Genomic DNA, 17,141 nt, shown 5'->3' with positions numbered 1-17,141 from the left:
GACAGTGGGGCTGCCTCCTTCGTCTGAGGAAGTTAATATCAGGAAGGCTGGTGGGGAGCCCTTCTGGGTCTGTAACCACAGTCAGGGAGGCCGAAAAGAAGGTGAGTTGCTAGCCATGGTGATAGTTTCCAAAGTACCTATGTTGGAGTCATCTGTTACTAACATAACGTCATAGTAAAGTGATTTGATAAACTCATGACAAAGCATCTTCTTAGGCAGTGGTGAGAAACCTTCAACAAGAACTGTCTGACACCTTCGAAAAGCAGTCTGCGCTGGAGGCATCCCTGGATGTCATGTCCCGTCATCCTGCCAAGTTAGAAGCTGAGGCACGGGATTTAAAGAGCAAGTTACCTCAGCCCCCAAGTCAGGTATGTGTGAAAGTGAATGGGTCGACAGTTAATACATCAGATAAAGTGTTTTAGGACACTCATTTTCATGGACAGCTTTCTTTTTTATTTTCATTACTAGTAATTTACTATAATTTTATTAATCTTTAAGTGCACTCGTTTCTTAAACTGTGACTTTCATTCTGCCATTGGATTATATGTATATATTTTTCGTATATTATATACCCTTGGGAAAGTGGAGAATTGTGCATCATTCTTCACACAAGTTGAGAGACTTTTTTTTTTTTCTATCGAATAATATTTTATTTCGTGATCTCGGTATTACCATGATGAGGCAAGCCAGATAAAATCAGAGGATAATGTTTAATGGAATGTTCCAGAAAATTATCATTTCTCATCTTCACTTTAGTGAATGGCTGTGGAGTTCTGTATGTATTTATTTTGTGCATTTCAGAATAACTTGTGCAGAAAGTGTATTATACAAACCAGTTGAAGTTAGGCACTGCCTTCTTTCCTTTTCATTTTAGATACATTGTAAAAGCATGGAGGTACTCAGTGTAGTAGGCACATCAAAAATAGAGAATTAAGAACAGTAGATAGTGCCTTTGGATTCTTTAAAAGCTATTGAGATGTAATTGATGTATCGTATATTTCACCCATTCCAAGTGTGTAGTTCAGTATCTCTTAGTCTAGAGAGGTGTCACCTGTGACCACAGTCAATTTTAGAGCATTTCCATCACCCCCAAAAGGAACCCTGCATCCCTTAGCCACCACCTATGGCGCCCTCATCTCCCTCAGCCCCAGCAACCCCCAGTCTAATATCTGTCTGTGTAGACAGCCTGTTCTGGGTTTTCACGTGAATGGAATCACACAGTGTGTGCTCCTGTGTGGTTCGCTTTTCTCATTTGATGTCGTGTTTCCGCGGTTCATCCATGTTATAGCACGTACCAGTCCTTCCGTTTCTGTTGATTGTCAAACAAGAAACAGTATGTGGCTAAGCCATTTGTCCATTCGTAAGTGGTTGGAGATTTGGGTTGTTTCCCCTCTGCGGCTACGAACAATGCTGCTGTGAGCACTGACTGGCACGTTTCCGGATGGACATGCTTTTATTTCCCCGTGGTGGGATTTTGTCCTCAGAGTTCCCTGGCTGCTTTCTCCTTTTCTGGCCTTTGCTCAGACTGTCCTGCCGTCTTCACAGTTTCTGTTCCTCTTGGGTAGTTCTCCATTGATTCAGACCTGGTGCCCAGTCTCTCCTCCTCCAGAGCTTTCCTGACTGTCCAGCTCTCATGGAGCCTTTTCTCTTCAGCCCTGTCGTCTAGTCTGTGAAGAACAGTTTAGCCCTTCATTGTACACTGTTGTCATTTTTTCACGAGGGAGAATCTTGTCTAAGGATACATTAGTCTAACAGGGAATATTTCTTAATATGCACAGCGCTTGTCTTGCATAAATGGAAAGTAGTTTAGCTTAACAATTGATAGGATATAACTAAGTACTTCATCCGTACGGATAATTTCTTCTTGGAGATGCTGGTATAGTAAAACTTTTATTGACGTGTATTTTACGTAATTAAATGTAAAATTGAAAGTGCTTCATCTAATAGAGGAGAATTGTTCAATTAAATGCTCATTTTTTCCCCCGATTCTGGTAGTAAAATGTAAATTTGCCTTCCTTCATTATGCAGCCAGAAGTGGGATTTACGGATATCTTGCCTTTCAGGCCCCAGTGGATTTCTAATCTTCCCAGCCTCAGGTTCTGGGGATGGCTTCTCTGATATCCGTATCTGGTAACCTTCATCTTCTCATCCGAGTACTTGCTAGGCATTAACAGTTGCTGGGAATGAATTGATTCAGAACTTTCATTTAGCAGTCGGGTAATAGTTCCATGGCAGTGACTTCCCCTTCCTCTGACGGTCGTGTAATGTTCTGTACCACTCTGTCCAGGAGGTGCTATTTGCATTTTAACCGATGGTCATTGTCCACTGCGTAGTACAGAGAGGAAGTAAGTTACAAATTATTGTAAGTGGAGGAAAGTACAAAAGTACTAGTTGGTTAGTGGAGCCAGTGAACGTTTTTGAAGTACTGGACACGTGTGTTTTGGGCCTCATGCTCCCCCTTACTGCCCCTTGCAACAAGTTCCCTGTGACTTGTGTAGAAGACCACTTTTGCTGGCATGCCGTCTGCCTGAAATACCAAGTTGTTTTGCAGGCAAAATACAGCGACCGTAACAACGCCAATTACAAACAGCAATGACCTCTGTCTTTAGGTGAGTCATGTTTCCTAAGCCAGGTTCCTCTTTATCGAACTTCTAAGAAAATCCCAAGGCCTCTTCTCCTTTTGCATGTCTTGGTCTCTCGGTTGGACTTCCCTGGTGTCTCAGACAGTAAAGAATCTGCCTGCAATGCAGGAGACCCAGGTTTGATCCCTGGGTTGGGAAGAAGCCCCTGGAGAAAGTGAAAGTGAGAGTCGCTCAGTCGTGTCTGACTCTTTGAGACCCCATGGAACATATAGTCCATGGAATTTTCCAGGGCAGAATACTGGAGTGAGTAGCCTTTCCCTTCTCTAGGGGATCTTCACAACCCAGGGATCGAACCCAGGTCTCCTGCATCGTGGGCAGATTCTTTACCAGCTGAGCCACAAGGGAAGCCCACGAATACTGGAGTGGGTGGCCTATCCCTTCTCCAGTGGATCTTCCTGACCCAGGGATCAAACCAGAAATCTCTTGTACCGCAGGCGGATACTTTACCAACTGAGCTATCAGGGAAGCCCTGTCCCCTGGAGAAGGAAATGGCAACCCACTCCAGTGTTCTTTCCCAGAGAATCGGGTTCATGGACAGAAGAGCCTGGTGGCTTCAGACGATGGGGTCAGAGAGTCAGACATGACTGGGCAACTCACGCTGAGTCTCTGTTAGGTCAAACAAACAAGCAGGGTTTTTGCGGCCAAGGTTCTCTTTAAAGCTTTTAGTGTCCTATGAATTTGATTGGGGTTCATGCCATTGGAAAAGTTACCCTCAAAAATCTTTTTTGAAGGAAGCACTGCACCTTGGGCTTTCTGTGGAACGTTGCAGGATGAGCCCTTTAACGTTCTTTTGCTCTTAAGATGCTTAAAGGAATCTGACGCACCACCTTAAGTCTTTCCAGGGTCTTACACTTACAGTCTACAGGCGTTACCTTTAGACCATGTGTTCCTGGCAGCACCCTAGATTTGATCTTAGCCCAGAAGACATTTCTGTCCTTTGGCATCATGTGACAGTTGGGCATGTGGAGATGCTCTAAAGGGGATACAGATATTGAACCCAGTGAGTCTGGGTTCCTTTATATTTAATAGCACTTTTTAATTTTTCTGCTAGCTTATCCCTCTCATTGATTTACTCTCAGCTGCTTCATAGCAAGAGCCTCTGCCCCCCATGTTTCAGTGTCGTTTGCTTCTCTTGCCTAGAAGTCGTCACCGGCAGCCTCTTCAAGGACCGTCAGGCTTCTGTGTACAGTGTCATGAAGCCCATTGGGTTTTCATTTCTTTCTCTGCAGCCATTCAGGTCCCACCTACCTCCAGGTTCAAAGGCATTCTGACATGTTTCAGCTCTTTTTTAATGGCAGTACCTCATTTGGGGGCACCACCGACTCGATGGACACGAGTTTGAGCAAGCTCTGGGAGTGGATGGTGGACAGGGCAGCCTGGCGTGCTGCAGTCCATGGGGTCACAAAGAGTCAGACATGACTGAGTGACTGAACTGAACCCCATTGTTAATATCAGTATCTGTACCAGTTATTTATTGTTAACAAACTGCGTTAGAAACCACCTCAAAGCCTAGTGACTCCAAACAGCATTTCCTTTGTTCACAAGTCTGCGTTGGGGCAAGGCTCAGTGAGTGAGCCCAGCTCATTTCTTCTCCAGGCGCATCAGCCGGGATGTCGTGAAGGTGGGAACCAGAGTCATTTGAGGTCTTGTTCGTGCACACGTCTGGCAGCTGGAGCTGGCTTTTGGAGGGGACGTTAGGTGGGGGCGGTCAGTGGGGACACTGACACGTGCTCAGTATGTGGACTGTGCTTCTGCACAGTGAAAGAGTTGGCTTCCCCACAGAGCAAAATTCAGAAGCTGTTTAGCTTTAAAACTCACACAGCAGTTTCCCCAGACACTGTCCAGGGGAATCGGTTACTAGGACTAGCACATACTTGAGGGAATTTCATGAGACAAGTGTCAAAGAATTTGTAGACATGTTTGAAAACCACCAGCTCCACTCACATCGACTCAAAAAGTAATCATTCTGTCTAAAGGAAAGTTCTTTCCAAGTCACTGTCACTGATCGTTCAGGAACTGTTTTTTGTTTCCTTTGTTTGTTTGTTCCTATGTTCTCTTATTCTGTGGGAAGTAACAAAGGGTTACAAGAATGAGGTATTGTTGTTGTTGTTGTTCAGAAAAATGTATGGATCGCCTCACTAAACTCTTAGGAGAAGGGATTTCTTTAACCTTGTGAATCCTTTCTCTTTGGAATGCAATTCAAATTAGCAAAAACTGTTTGTAGTTCAGAAAAAGGCTTATTGGATTAGAATCCATGTTTACAAGATTTAGTCATTAGAGTCTTACTTTCACAATCTCCTTTTGGGAGGCATTTATTAACTCAGCCCTAGATAACTCAATACAGGATACCTCAAACTTCTTTAAAAACCATGAGACAAGATGGGGGGAAGGAGTAAGAGACATTCTGCTAGGAGGTGACTTGCAGTCATTCTACAGAGGAAAGATAGAAAAGCATTACTGTGGAACAGGGAAGGCGTGTGCAATCGAGTGCAGATGTCGTGAGACTAAGGTGGTAGTGAACAGTGTATTGTGTGACTCTTGGTGGTTTGAACTTCTTTCTTGATCCTCTGGGTTATTCCAGGTCCTGCATTCTACAATACAGACACCATCGTATGTGTCAGATCCTCGGTTTGAGTTAGGCTGTGCTCAGTCCACTTCCCTCAGAACCAAATGGTATTGTTTTTTGTTGTTGCTGTTCTTTCTTTCTTTCTTTATTTTTAATTTTCATTGGAGGCTAATTACTTTACAGTATTGTATTGGTTTTGCCATACGTTGACATGAATCTGCCCCGGGTGTACATGTGTTCCCCATCTTGAACCCCCCCTCCCACCTCCCTCCCCATCCCATCCCTCTGGGTCATCCCAGTGCACCAGCCCCAAGCATCCTGTATCATGCATCAAACCTGGACTGGCGATTCGTTTCACATATGATAATATACACGTTTCAATGCCATTCTCCCAAATCATGCCACCCTCGCCCTCTCCCACAGAGTCCAAAAGACTGTTCAATACACCTGTGTCTCTTTTGCTGTCTCGCATACAGGGTTATCGTTGCCATCTTTCTAAATTCCATATATATGCGTTAATATACTGTATTGGTGTTTTTCTTTCTGGCTTACTTCACTCTGTATAATAGGCTCCAGTTTCATCCACCTCATTAGAACTGATTCAAATGTATTCTTTTTAATTGCTGAGTAATACTCCATTTGTATATGTACCACAGCCTTCTTATCTAGTCATCTGCTGATGGGACATCTAGGTTGCTTCCATGTCCTGGCTATTATAAACAGTGCTGCGATGAACACTGGGGTACATGTGTCTCTTTCAATTCTGTTTCCTCGGTGTGTATGCCCAGCAGTGGGATTGCTGGGTCATATGGCAGTATTTCCAGTTTTTTAAGGAATCTCCACACTGTTCTCCATAGTGGCTGTACTAGTTTGCATTCCCACCAACAGTGTAAGAGGGTTCCCTTTTCAAATAATGATCGTGAAAATGATCCAAAATCTTGAAAACAAATGGTATTGTTTTATTCTTGCAGATTGATCATCTTCCAACAGAGCTGGAAACTGCGTGTTCACAATGTCTGCACCTGGATGCAACACATCAAGTTCTTCAACAGGAGTTATTGTCAGTGAAAGGAAGGCAAAGGAAGTGTGAGGAACTCGAGAAAGAGAACAGGAGGTTGGAGAAAGAGGTAGTGAGACTCAAAACTCGCATAGAACTGAATATGATAGAACACACTCAAGTTGAGCGGTATAGACGGGAGATTGAAGAAAGAGCAAGACAGGATCTCGCAGAGAAATTAAAAGAAGTCAACCTATTTTTGCAGCTTAATTTGCTGATCTGTCATGTCCTTGAATTCACCTCACTGTAAATTACACTTTGGGTGTATACAGGTTATGTCGTTCCTCTACTTCCCTTAGAGCAGTGTGTTTTGTAGATTTCTGGGAGGAAGGGGGCACTTGTTTCTCCTTGTAAATATTTCAGTTTCCATCATAGTTATCACTAAATTCATCTTTCAGAACGCTTCTCACTTAGAATCCTTTTACTTATAAGACCAATTGGTATAAAACAAGACTATGAGGAGGAAAAGAAAATGTGGTTTAGGACTGGCACCATCCTCTTGAATTATTCTTAAGTTGTCTTGTTCAGTTTCTAAATTTTCATTCATCCTCTTAGTCTTTGAATTATCCGGTTCCTTAAGTACTACTATGACATTGATTCCACATTAATTTTATAATTCAAATTTAATTCATGTCACACTGATGATTATTTTAAAGTTCCGCTTTTCTTATTTTCACATTTAAAATCGCTCTCTGACAGCAAAAGAGACACAGATGTATAGAACAGTCTTTTGGACTCTGTGGGAGAGGGCGAGGGTGGGATGATTTGGGAGAATAGCATTGAAACATGTATGTTGCCATGTGTGAAACGAATAGCCAGTCCAGGTTCGATGCATGATACAGGATGCTCGGGGCTGGTGTACTGGGATGAACCAGAGGGATGGGATGGGGAGGGGGGTTCAAGATGGGGAACACACGTACACCCGGGGCAGATTCATGTCAATGTATGCAAAACCAATACAATAATATAATTAGCCTCCAGTTAAATAAATTAAAAAAAAATCTCTCTCTGAATTACTGAGTCAAAACTAAATGTAACAAATATAATTATTCAGGTTATAATCATTTTTAAAAATGTATCTTTTTAAATTTGACTTAGATACAAGCAGCATCTGAAGAAAACTTACAGAAGTTCCTAGAGGAGCATATTGCTTCCATAAGAAGTCCCATGGAACTCAGATGTAAAGACTTGGAATCTGAACTCTCCAAGATGAAAACTTCTCAAGATTCTGATAAAGCGGAGTTGGAAAACTATAAGAAACTCTACCTAGAGGAACTAAAACTTAGAAAGGAATTGGAAAGTAAACTAGACAAGTAAGTCAAAACCCAGAATCACAGAAAATAAATTTAGTCCATTAATTTGTCTCTGAAGCCTAATTTTTATACAGCTTGTTTCCCGAGATTAGTGGGAAGTGAAAGCTAACGCCATAGTCAGTGCTAGAGGGCACCCTAAGAAAAATGAGTAGTACTATATCCTTGTAAGTTTTCCTACACTAAGTAAAAGCATGCTTGTGAAATAGGGGAATATTCACACAGGGGTGAAAGGCAGGGTGATTGACAAAGTGTCTGAAACTAACATGGTGACCTGACGGAGGGGGTGTGTGGAGGCTGGAAAGGGCAGATTCAACCCGCAGTGCCGAGTCCAGGTTTCCCCGCCGTCTGAAAGCAGAGCACTCCTAGGACGCCTTTCATAAGTCAAAACACACAGCAAAGAAGCAGGTACCCGAGGACACGTTGTGCTAGTCGATGCCTAAAATAAGTGCACAGCTGGGAAGCACAGGTGCTCAGACAGGGTTCAGGGCTGTGGAGACTTGACGCTGGGATGTGGGGTGTGGCTCCCGGGGAAGGAGCTCAGTGGGGCCGGTCTCCCTGCTTGGGGAGCGCGATGCCTCTCACTGTAAAGACATACACTGAACGCTGTTTAGAGTTTTTGCTTTTTGAAATGAAACCGAAAATTCTCCTCAGATTTTTTTTGTTTTTTGATTATGAAATACAGGGGGCCTATATAGGCCCTTCGTAGACGTGAAGTAACATGAAGTGAACTTTGGAAAAGCAGGGGATACTTGTCATTGTTCCTGGGGTGTTTTAGCCCTTTTGTCACCCCTTGACTTTCTCGTCCTTCCCTCGAGATTGTGGCTCTAGGTGATTCCTCAGAGCCAAATGCTTAATTTCTCCGAGGTCATGAGAGAAAAGTATATACAAGGGTGGTGAAAGGAAGCACTTGAGAATGGCTTTGTGGGATGGTGTGTTTCTTCATCCCGGAACTGTTTCCTGGAGGCAGGTGTGTCCCCGAGGCAGCAGGTGTCGCTGTGAGGCCACCTCCCTTTCTCTCTGACGCCCTTTCTCTCCTCTCCCAACCGTGACTTGTTACGTGAGGAGCCCCAGACGCATGTGTACTTTCGAGCAAGCTTACAACTGTCATTGATTAATAGTAGGTCTGCTCTGTGTTTTCAGTGTTCAAACAGTTTAATGGGACATTCCATTTACTATATGGCAACTTAAAAAATGCAAATCATTTAGGGAAGCATGAATGAAATCGGTGTTTTCCATCTTCCCCAGGGCTACTGAGAGGCTGGCGGAGATGCGCACCAAGCGTGAGCTGGAGAAACAGCTGAACAGATCATTATTCAGCACCCTTAGCAGGAGGCCAGTCCTGGAGCCCCCTTGCATTGGAAATTTCAGTAATACCGTAATGTTCAATTCAAATCTTTGTCCAAGAGCAAATGCAGGAGTTCCACTCCCTTCAAATCACAGCATGGTGACCTACTTGCTCAAGGTTAGTTCTATTACCTTCTTTTCCTTGGGTTTCAGATTGCTTATATGAATGATTCTTGGTTTTAGTTTGAACTACTGAGTTGTTTATTTGACTTACGCACACTAAGTAAAAGCCATAATTAATAAACATTTTGATTGTTTTTCTCCTAGATTTCTCATTTTTGAGGGATACTTATTAACTTCTTAAGTTTCTTGAAAATGTGAATTTAAATTCTACTGTAGAAATGAAATCTTATTGCCAAGTAACCGAAAGTATACTTTGCAGCTGTTTGACTCACTTTCTAATTGATTTCACTTTGGCGGTGGTTCATCATCATTTCCGACCTCTGCTGCACGCACCGCAGTTTTTCTAAGGCATAAGTGAATGACTGGCATCGAAACACTAACCACATATGGGTGATTTTTTCATTTGAAGGAATCCTAGATAAATCCTTTTTATGAATTAAAGAAGCTTGTCATACTAAATCAAAAGATTAATTTCTAGTTTTAGGTTATCATTTTTTGTCATTTTCTTACACAAGAGTACATCTTTAATTGCCATTTTACTGACAGAATTTTGATTTAAATTTCTAAAACATATCTTGGTGAGCAGTTGTAGAATGTTTCTAAGTTTGTAGTTAAATCAAATATTTAAAACTTGTAAATGAAGCTCACTTCTGTCTGTGTCTTGACATCACCTGGATGAATGATGACTAAGATCGTAATGACAGGGAGTCTTTAAATTGGAAGTAGTCTTCATCGTGTAATCACTGTGATTCAGATATCCAGTCAGTGCACACGGGTTCATGGTTTTGATGGTGTTTTCACGATGTTGGTGATGCAGAGAAGAGTTGAGTTGAGTTCAGTCGCTCAGTCGTGTCTGCCTCTTTGCGACCCCATGGACTGCAGCATGCCAGGCTTCCCTGTCCATCACCAACTCCCGGAGCGTACTCAGACTCATGCCATCGAGTCGGTGAGGCCTTCCAACCATCTCATCCTCTTTCGTCCCCTTCTCTCCCCTCCCGCCTTCAGTCGTTCCAGCATGAGGGTCTTTTCCAATGCGTCGGTTCTTCACATCAGGTGGCCAAAGTATTGGAGTTTCAGCTTCAGCATCAGTCCTTCCAGTGAATATTCAGGACTGATTTTCTTTTGGATGGACTGGTTAGAGCTCCTTGCAGTCCAAGGGACTCTCAAGAGTCTTCTGCAACACCACAGTTCAAAAGCATCAATTCTTTGGCGCTCAGCTTTCTTTATAGTCCAACTCTCACATCCAGAGAAAAGTAGTCCTTGTTAAATGCAATCTCAACCTGTTTTCTCATTTGGCTTCTTGCCATCATAGAAGAGCAATCTAAGGTTTCTTTGACAGCACTGCGGCTATGTTGGGTCTTAGTATTGAGAGCCACGAACCTGGAGGACGTGTTTTAGCGGTGCAGTCACAGCGGGCCTCCGAACACTTCATCCCAAGTCAGGCCTAAGAGGTGGAAGCAAATGCTTGCTCCCCGTCCCTGCGGCAGGCTGCCTACTGCACACCCAAGTTCACGGTGCTGTGGGCACATACAACTTTTCCAAGGAGAGATTCGGAACCAAGCAAGCACTTCTTCGCTCCTTCTCACTTCATTCCTAACTCACCCGTTAGGTGAATCTCCTCGCTTCTCATGAGGAGGGTAGGAGTATAAGTCCTCCCCTTCAAACTTCAGGCTGAGGAAATGAAGTTCAACTGTAATTTCTGACCGGATTTAGATTATAGTTGAGATTATACTCATACATTTTTGTATATACTAACTAATGAGACTAGTTGACTCACTGGAAAAGAGTTTGGGGGTGGGAAGAGACGGGGACGACAGAGAATGAGATGGCTGGATGGCATCACCGACTCGATGGACATGAATTTGAGTGAACTCCGGGAGTTGGTGATGGACAGGGAGGCCTGGCGTGCTGTGATTCATGGGGTCGCAAAGAGTCGGACACGACTGAGCGACTGGACTGCACTGAACTGAACTAATGATGAGAGCTTGGATAGAAGTATATTAGAGAGTAAAGAGAGATCTGTTTGGTGTTTCACATTTTGTCCTAAATAATGCAAAATATGGATAATTCATTTGTTGACAAATTTTATTAAGCCAGGTTTTTTTCTTTAATCTGGAGGAAACGAACATCCTTTTAAGGATGAATCTCTTCAGTTTTGGCCTGCTTGATTCAACTAAAAATTTTCTCCTTTAAGTTCCCTGTCCTGTGTTTAAAAAACTGCTGTGCTGTGTAAATTAGCTATATCGACTGCTACAAATAGGAGTTTGATAAAAATGTATTCTTGTTCATGCCTTTAAAACATAGAATTTAGTTAGAAAGCTACTATGTCATGTCATGCCACAAGCATTATTGAACTATATAAGGTTTTCCATATTCATGTTCTCTATGTTTTAGTTAGAATTTATGTGTTTTTTTCTTAATATGAGGAAGTAGCTGGCAGAGGACTCTGGGCTCAGTAAGAAGGCCATTTGCTACTCCTTTCATAGCATTAGGAACTTTGACTAAATCCATGACTCTCATACCTTAAAAAAAAATTTTTCTTTTTTTCAAAATAGACAACCTTTCTTTAAAACAAAACAAAACAAACACTGTTGCGTAGAACCGTATTATATAAAACGGACACAAGTTTAGAGCCCTTTAAATAAGGAGCGTTCAGAGCCCCTCCAGCTGTGACTTGTTTCTCAACCCTGCAGTGACCCCTGTGGGACCTTCTCCCTCTATGAGACATAGTTCGGAAACTTAACAGTTATGAGAGAATCCTTCTCACTAAACGTGTTCAGAATTAAATCTTGCTGGTACATTGTTTTCTTGTGTATAATCTTCTCACCTTTCTATGTTTTCGTTAAATGGAAGAGTTTAAAGAAAATTGCAGATGTGTTCTCCTTGTTAACGTTCAACTCCAGCCTACTTCCTCCATGTGAACACGACCCTCACCTAGAAATCAAAAGAAAGGTCTCCGAAGTCCATATTTAGGGCAAGAGCTGTTAGAGGAGAAGATAGTGATCTTGTGAGTCGTTCCTAGGATTATGGGTCATTCCGTAACCTCTGAAATTATGTGCACTCGATAGACTGACATTTATTGTACTTTTATCAAATTACTCTAAATAGCATTCCATATATATGTTCTGTATAATCTAAAAGCTTAGTAAGTAGGAATTCATTTTCTTCTATTTATGTGATTATTTTTCTGCTCCGTAATCTTCAAGTTAGGTCTAGTCTCTAAAAGTATTATTTAAATGTCACATGTATTAAGTTGTGTATCATTTCTGTGATATCTCTTGTGTAACTTAAGCATAAATAATATTTGACTTATTTCAGAGGCAGCGGAAGTTTCTAAAGAGTCTAACTAGAGAAGTAGAAAAAGGTATGTTGCCAAAACGTAAGAATTAAATTTAGACATTGATTTCTGAAATACTGTAAAGAGTCAGTGGCATCTCTTTTCATTGTTTGTATAACAAATGCTGTGTTACATACTTTTTCTTATACATAGCTAATGAAAAATGTGAAAACATGAGCAATCATAGTGAAAAATATCCTTATTCCTTATTTATTTATTATGTTGCAGAGCTTTAAAAACATCTGAAAAGGTCTAAGTATTTCTTTTCATTTATGGCTATATCCTTCCTCTGCTTCTGCCATCCCTGTGGAACTCTCAGCCTGCACCCTGACACTATTCTCAGAAAACATGGAGTTCATCAGTGTCTCAAGGGCTTGGGAGTGGTTAAGACTAGGAAACCCAGACTCAAACAGTCACGTTTGTGTAGCTGTCACTTGGTGGGTGACTTTAAAATTTCCCCGTCATTCACTTTCTCACTAGTTTATCTTTTGCCCTCAGCAAAAGCTCGAAACACCCACATCAGTTTGGGTCTTGCCAAAGTCGTCGGCCTCATCTCCTTACCACCCTCCTCTGCCCCTCAGCTCTGCATCTAAGCAGCCAGACTGTGTAGGATCCCACAGGTGGGCTTCCTCACCGCCGGTCTTTGTATTGCTTCTCCCCTCCATCTCCTGTGCTTTCTCCCGTCCTTCAATATCTACTTCCATAGCACCTCCCCCCAAAAGCTGGCAGGATTGACACAAACTGGCTGTCCCTCCTGAGCGTTCCTTGTGCCATCTTTTGTATCTGTCCTAGTACTTATGACTCTGTATGGAAATTGCCTGTTCATCTATTTTTCCACTTGATAGCGTATCGTGTTCAGGGTGCACTGGGTCACCTTCATCGTGTAACTTCCAGTGCTTGTCACAGCACCTTTGCACATAGTTACTGACCGAATGAATGAAGAATGAGAAAACCAGAAGCTCTGATGCTCAGCCACACATTCAACCATGGGCATAGTGCATTATCTTGTGTTTTGTGTCATGTCATGTATAGATATGTTTCATTCTTCAGAACATTAGGAAGGGTCTCAGGTGTATTTTTGTTTTGTTTTAGCTAATACGTTGTGACCTCAAGCATTTTCGATAAATAACTGTCTCTTTCCAGATGCAGCTGGACTTGAATCTGAATTCTCTAGAGTGTCCTCTCTATTATCTGCTGGTAGATCAAATCTGTATCAGGACCTACCTGTGACAACATCAAATAATAGATACAGATTTTAAAGAAAAAAATCCCTACTGGACCATTTCCATGAGATTTTTAGTTGTTTCCTGTTAAACGTGATGAGAAAATCTTTATTAAAGGAAAATACTTTTGTATTATGTGTGTATCATGAAAATTTATACGGCATTTTAATCCGTGTTTCTCTGCATCTAACTTACTTTTAAGCAGAAACATCAGCACTGTTGAGTTTTCCATGTTCAAAGTGAAGGTGTCAGTCACTCACTCCAACTCTTTGCGAGCCCATGGACTGTAGCCCACCAGGCTCCTATGTCCCTGGAATTCTCCAGGCAAGAATAACGGATTGGGGAGCCATTCCCTTCTCCAGGGGATCATCCAGACCCTGGGATCAGCCGGAGTCGTCACCCACATTGCAGTTGGGACTGTTTACCGTAAGAGCCACCAGAGACGCCCTTTACAAACTCAAACTGAGCCCTAATACCAGGTTTTTAAACAGCACCCCAAAAACCAAACTTGTCATTACTATTTAGTGGTGTTGATTGAGAGCTTTTCTGTATTTTCCAGTTTTTATCACCATATATAGACCTAAAGATTTAGCTACTGCTGTTACGGCTACTGTCAATGTTTTGAGGTATTATAACTGTTAATAGTGGCATAAAACTCACTGCTGCTGCTGCTGAGTCACTTCAGTCATGTCTGACTCTGTGTGACCCCATAGACGGAAGCCCACCAGGCTCCCCCGTCCCTGGGATTCTCCAGGCAAGAACACTGGAGTGGGTCGCCATTTCCTTCTCCAATGTGTGAAAGTGAAAAGTGAAAGTGAAGTCGCTCAGTCGTGTCCGACCCTTAGCGACCCCATGGAATGCAGCCTACCAGGCTCCTCCATCCATGGGATTTTCCAGGCAAGAGTACTGGAGTTAAAATTCACTACATGCACCTTTAAACACTGATTCATAGATCTTTCCTCATGGGGAAATAAGATTTGCCTGAGTTTTTGCCTCTTAAATGAGTTAACTTTTCCTAATTTTTATTTTTAATCAGAGGATAATTACTTTACAATATTGTGATGGTTTCTGCCATACATCAGCCTGAATCCGCCATAGATATACATATGAACCCTCCTTCCTGAACCACCCTCCCACCTCCCGCCCGATTCCAGCCCTCTAGTTTGTCACAAACCACCAGCTTTGGGTTCTCTGCATCGTACAGCAAATTCCAAAAAAATAACCACACGTACCCCAGTGTTCATTGCAGTTATGTCCATAGCTTAAAAAAATCTGAAAATGTCTATGGATTTCTTGCACTCTTTTCGTTCTATGTATTTCCTAGCATTTACAATAGCTAGGGCATGTCCCATCAGCAGATGAATGGATAAAGAAGTTGTCTATTATTCGGCTCTAAAAAGGAATGCATTCGAGTCAGTGTTAATTGACTTTTGATTTACTTTTGGAAAGAGTCTTCAAATTAGAGAAAAGTTCCTCATAGATAAATAAGATTTGCCGAAGACTTTTCACCTTTTCTTTACCTATCAACCTATCTATTTTTGTTTGAGTTTTGGAAAAAGTCTTAAAATTGGAGATAAGTTCCAAGCACCAGACAAACAGACATTTTCACAAAACTCCCCTCTCTCCCATATATCCTCCTAAAGTACCATTTATCTTTCCGAAATGTTATTTGTTCTCCCATAAGTGCCCCTCCTCCCCCACGTCACCTGTTATTCAGAAGATGCCTTTGTCTCCTACTCCCTGTCATTTATTGAGTAGTATAGCAACTCCCAGTTGTAGCCTCCCCTTCAAGTCACATTTCTGTGTGAAGCTTTGCATGTTGTTGTTATTGTCCAGTGGATCAGTTGTATCCAACTCTTTGTGACCCCGTGGACTGCAGCACGCCAGGCTTCCCTGTCTGTCACCATCTCCCAGAGTCTGCTCATACTCACGTCCACTGAGTCGAGGATGCCATCGAACCGTCTCATTCCTTGTCGCCCACTTTTCCTCCGGCCCTCGATCTTTCCAAGCATCAGAGTCTCTTCCAGTAAGTCGGCTCTTTACATCAGGTGGCCAAAGCGTTGGAGCTTCAGCATCAGTCCTTCCAGTGAAAATATTCAGGGTTGGTTTCTTTTAAGACTGACTGGTCCGTTCTCCTTGCTGTCCAAGGGACTCTGAAGAGTCTTCTCCAGCACCACAGATTGAAAGCATTGACTCTTCGGTGCTCAGCCTTATGGTCCAAATGTCACACGTGTACATGACTGCTAGAAAGCTGTTCAGTGTTTTTTCTCATGGTGATCTGCTTTTAACAGTTTAATTTGCAGATTCCCAAACACTGAACCTACGAGGGTGGAGGAAGTGTTTTCCTCCACAATTCCAAGAGCTGACAAGGTCCTAGTGCTCACTTAATCCTGATCCCCTTTTCCTTCTGTCCTCTCAGTGTCTGACTTGGCAGAACTCCAGTTTCAGGTGAGACTGCTGATCCTCCCCCTCACTCTGTCCCCGTGACTCGCGTCTGGGTGCTGCACTGCCCAGTGATCCTGCTGCTTTATTTTGTTAATTTGTATCTTCTGGTGATGATTTCAAATCTCCTTTCTATAAATTTCTCATCCTGCTCTTCCCCGCTCACGTGTCCCAGACAGTCTTAGGTCCCACAACAAACTTCTTGAAAGGTTTGCCTCTATCTCTAGCAACTCTAGACTGTCTTCCCTTTCTTTCCCTCAAAACTGCTCCCGAGTCACTGATGACTTCCACGTCGCTGAATCAAAGCCACACCTCTCCAGTCCTTGTTTGTCTGAATTTCTTCTTCCTCTTGGCGTTCACTGTCACTCACCTCTTTGAGACACTCTTTTGGCTGGACTTTCAGGATCGATTCCTTTTATCCTGAAGGCACGGACAGGTTACTGCGATCAGAGACACAGTGCTTATTAAATATCTCACAGTAAACATACAGGTGTTGCCCCCTCGCCCAGGACTGCACCTGGGGCCATGTGCTGAGAGCAGGTCAGTCAGTTGGTCCACACCAGCAGGTGCAGGATGGCAGGAAACCTTGTCCCTGCTGCTTCTGAAGGGCCTTTTCCTCTCCTGGGAAGGATCTCCTCCTTACTCGGCCTTTGATATGTTAACCCACCCCAAAGGGTCCTTCTGCCCAGTGTCCCTCTGCCAATGGAATGAGTTGTGTTGAGAAGCAAAGGAACTGAAAGGGGGGCGCCCTGCTGTACAGCCCATGCTCTCCAATAGGCCGCGGGTGGGGCTGCTTCACAGGGCTTTCTTCAGCAGGGCGGGGGTGGAGTTGGAGGGCTCTGGGAGCAGAGACAGGTGCAGCTGCTCCAGGTAAGGGGGCTCACAGGGCTCGTTGCCATCTTGCATTAAGGTGTCCTGTGCAGCATCTACATACAGGATCCCCCTACCCCAAGCAGGAGCGTCGGCCAAGCCGGTTCACACCAGGAACTGCGGTTGAAGGGCTGGGAGCAAGGCCTCTGCAGGTATCACTCTGTGAGCAAGAGGACAAAGCACAAGGGAAAGGAGGTTAGTATTTTTATTCCTAAGTTGGTTTT

General features: G+C 43.1%; 2 protein-coding genes across 21 annotated transcripts in view; one reads left to right on the top strand and one right to left on the bottom strand.

The window, feature by feature from the left end:
• Positions 1 to 13,740, top strand: part of LOC129556592 (ankyrin repeat domain-containing protein 26-like) — a 67,253-nt gene extending 53,513 nt beyond the window's left edge. For 7 of the 9 annotated variants that reach the window (XM_088844263.1, XM_088844258.1, XM_088844261.1 and 4 more), the window contains 6 exons: positions 216 to 368; positions 6,180 to 6,335; positions 7,364 to 7,578; positions 8,824 to 9,040; positions 12,364 to 12,409; positions 13,526 to 13,740. In XM_088844263.1, coding sequence (XP_088700389.1) covers positions 216 to 368; positions 6,180 to 6,335; positions 7,364 to 7,578; positions 8,824 to 9,040; positions 12,364 to 12,409; positions 13,526 to 13,641 — 903 coding nt within the window. In that variant the 3' untranslated portion in view covers positions 13,642 to 13,740. Of the gene's footprint in view, positions 1 to 215; positions 369 to 6,179; positions 6,336 to 7,363; positions 7,579 to 8,823; positions 9,041 to 12,363; positions 12,410 to 12,880; positions 13,109 to 13,525 lie in introns of those variants that run through there. The other 2 variants (XM_088844259.1, XM_088844262.1) reach the window with 2 other exon arrangements.
• Positions 13,741 to 13,986: 246 nt separating this feature from the next.
• LOC148775476 (uncharacterized) overlaps positions 13,987 to 17,141 on the bottom strand; it is a 79,829-nt gene continuing 76,674 nt past the window's right edge. For 10 of the 12 annotated variants that reach the window (XM_088844276.1, XM_088844278.1, XM_088844277.1 and 7 more), the window contains one exon: positions 13,987 to 17,077. The gene's annotated coding sequence lies outside the window, so the exon portion shown is untranslated. The remainder of the gene's footprint in view (positions 17,078 to 17,141) is intronic. The other 2 variants (XR_016039204.1, XR_016039203.1) reach the window with 2 other exon arrangements.

The sequence above is a fragment of the Moschus berezovskii genome, chromosome 15 (assembly GCF_049115385.1).
Source record: "Moschus berezovskii isolate FMDL1 chromosome 15, NW_MosBer_1.0, whole genome shotgun sequence".
NCBI classification, from domain to species: Eukaryota; Metazoa; Chordata; class Mammalia; order Artiodactyla; family Moschidae; genus Moschus; species Moschus berezovskii.
Note: the sequence above shows the minus strand (reverse complement) of the source record. Positions and strands in the feature narration are given on the sequence as shown.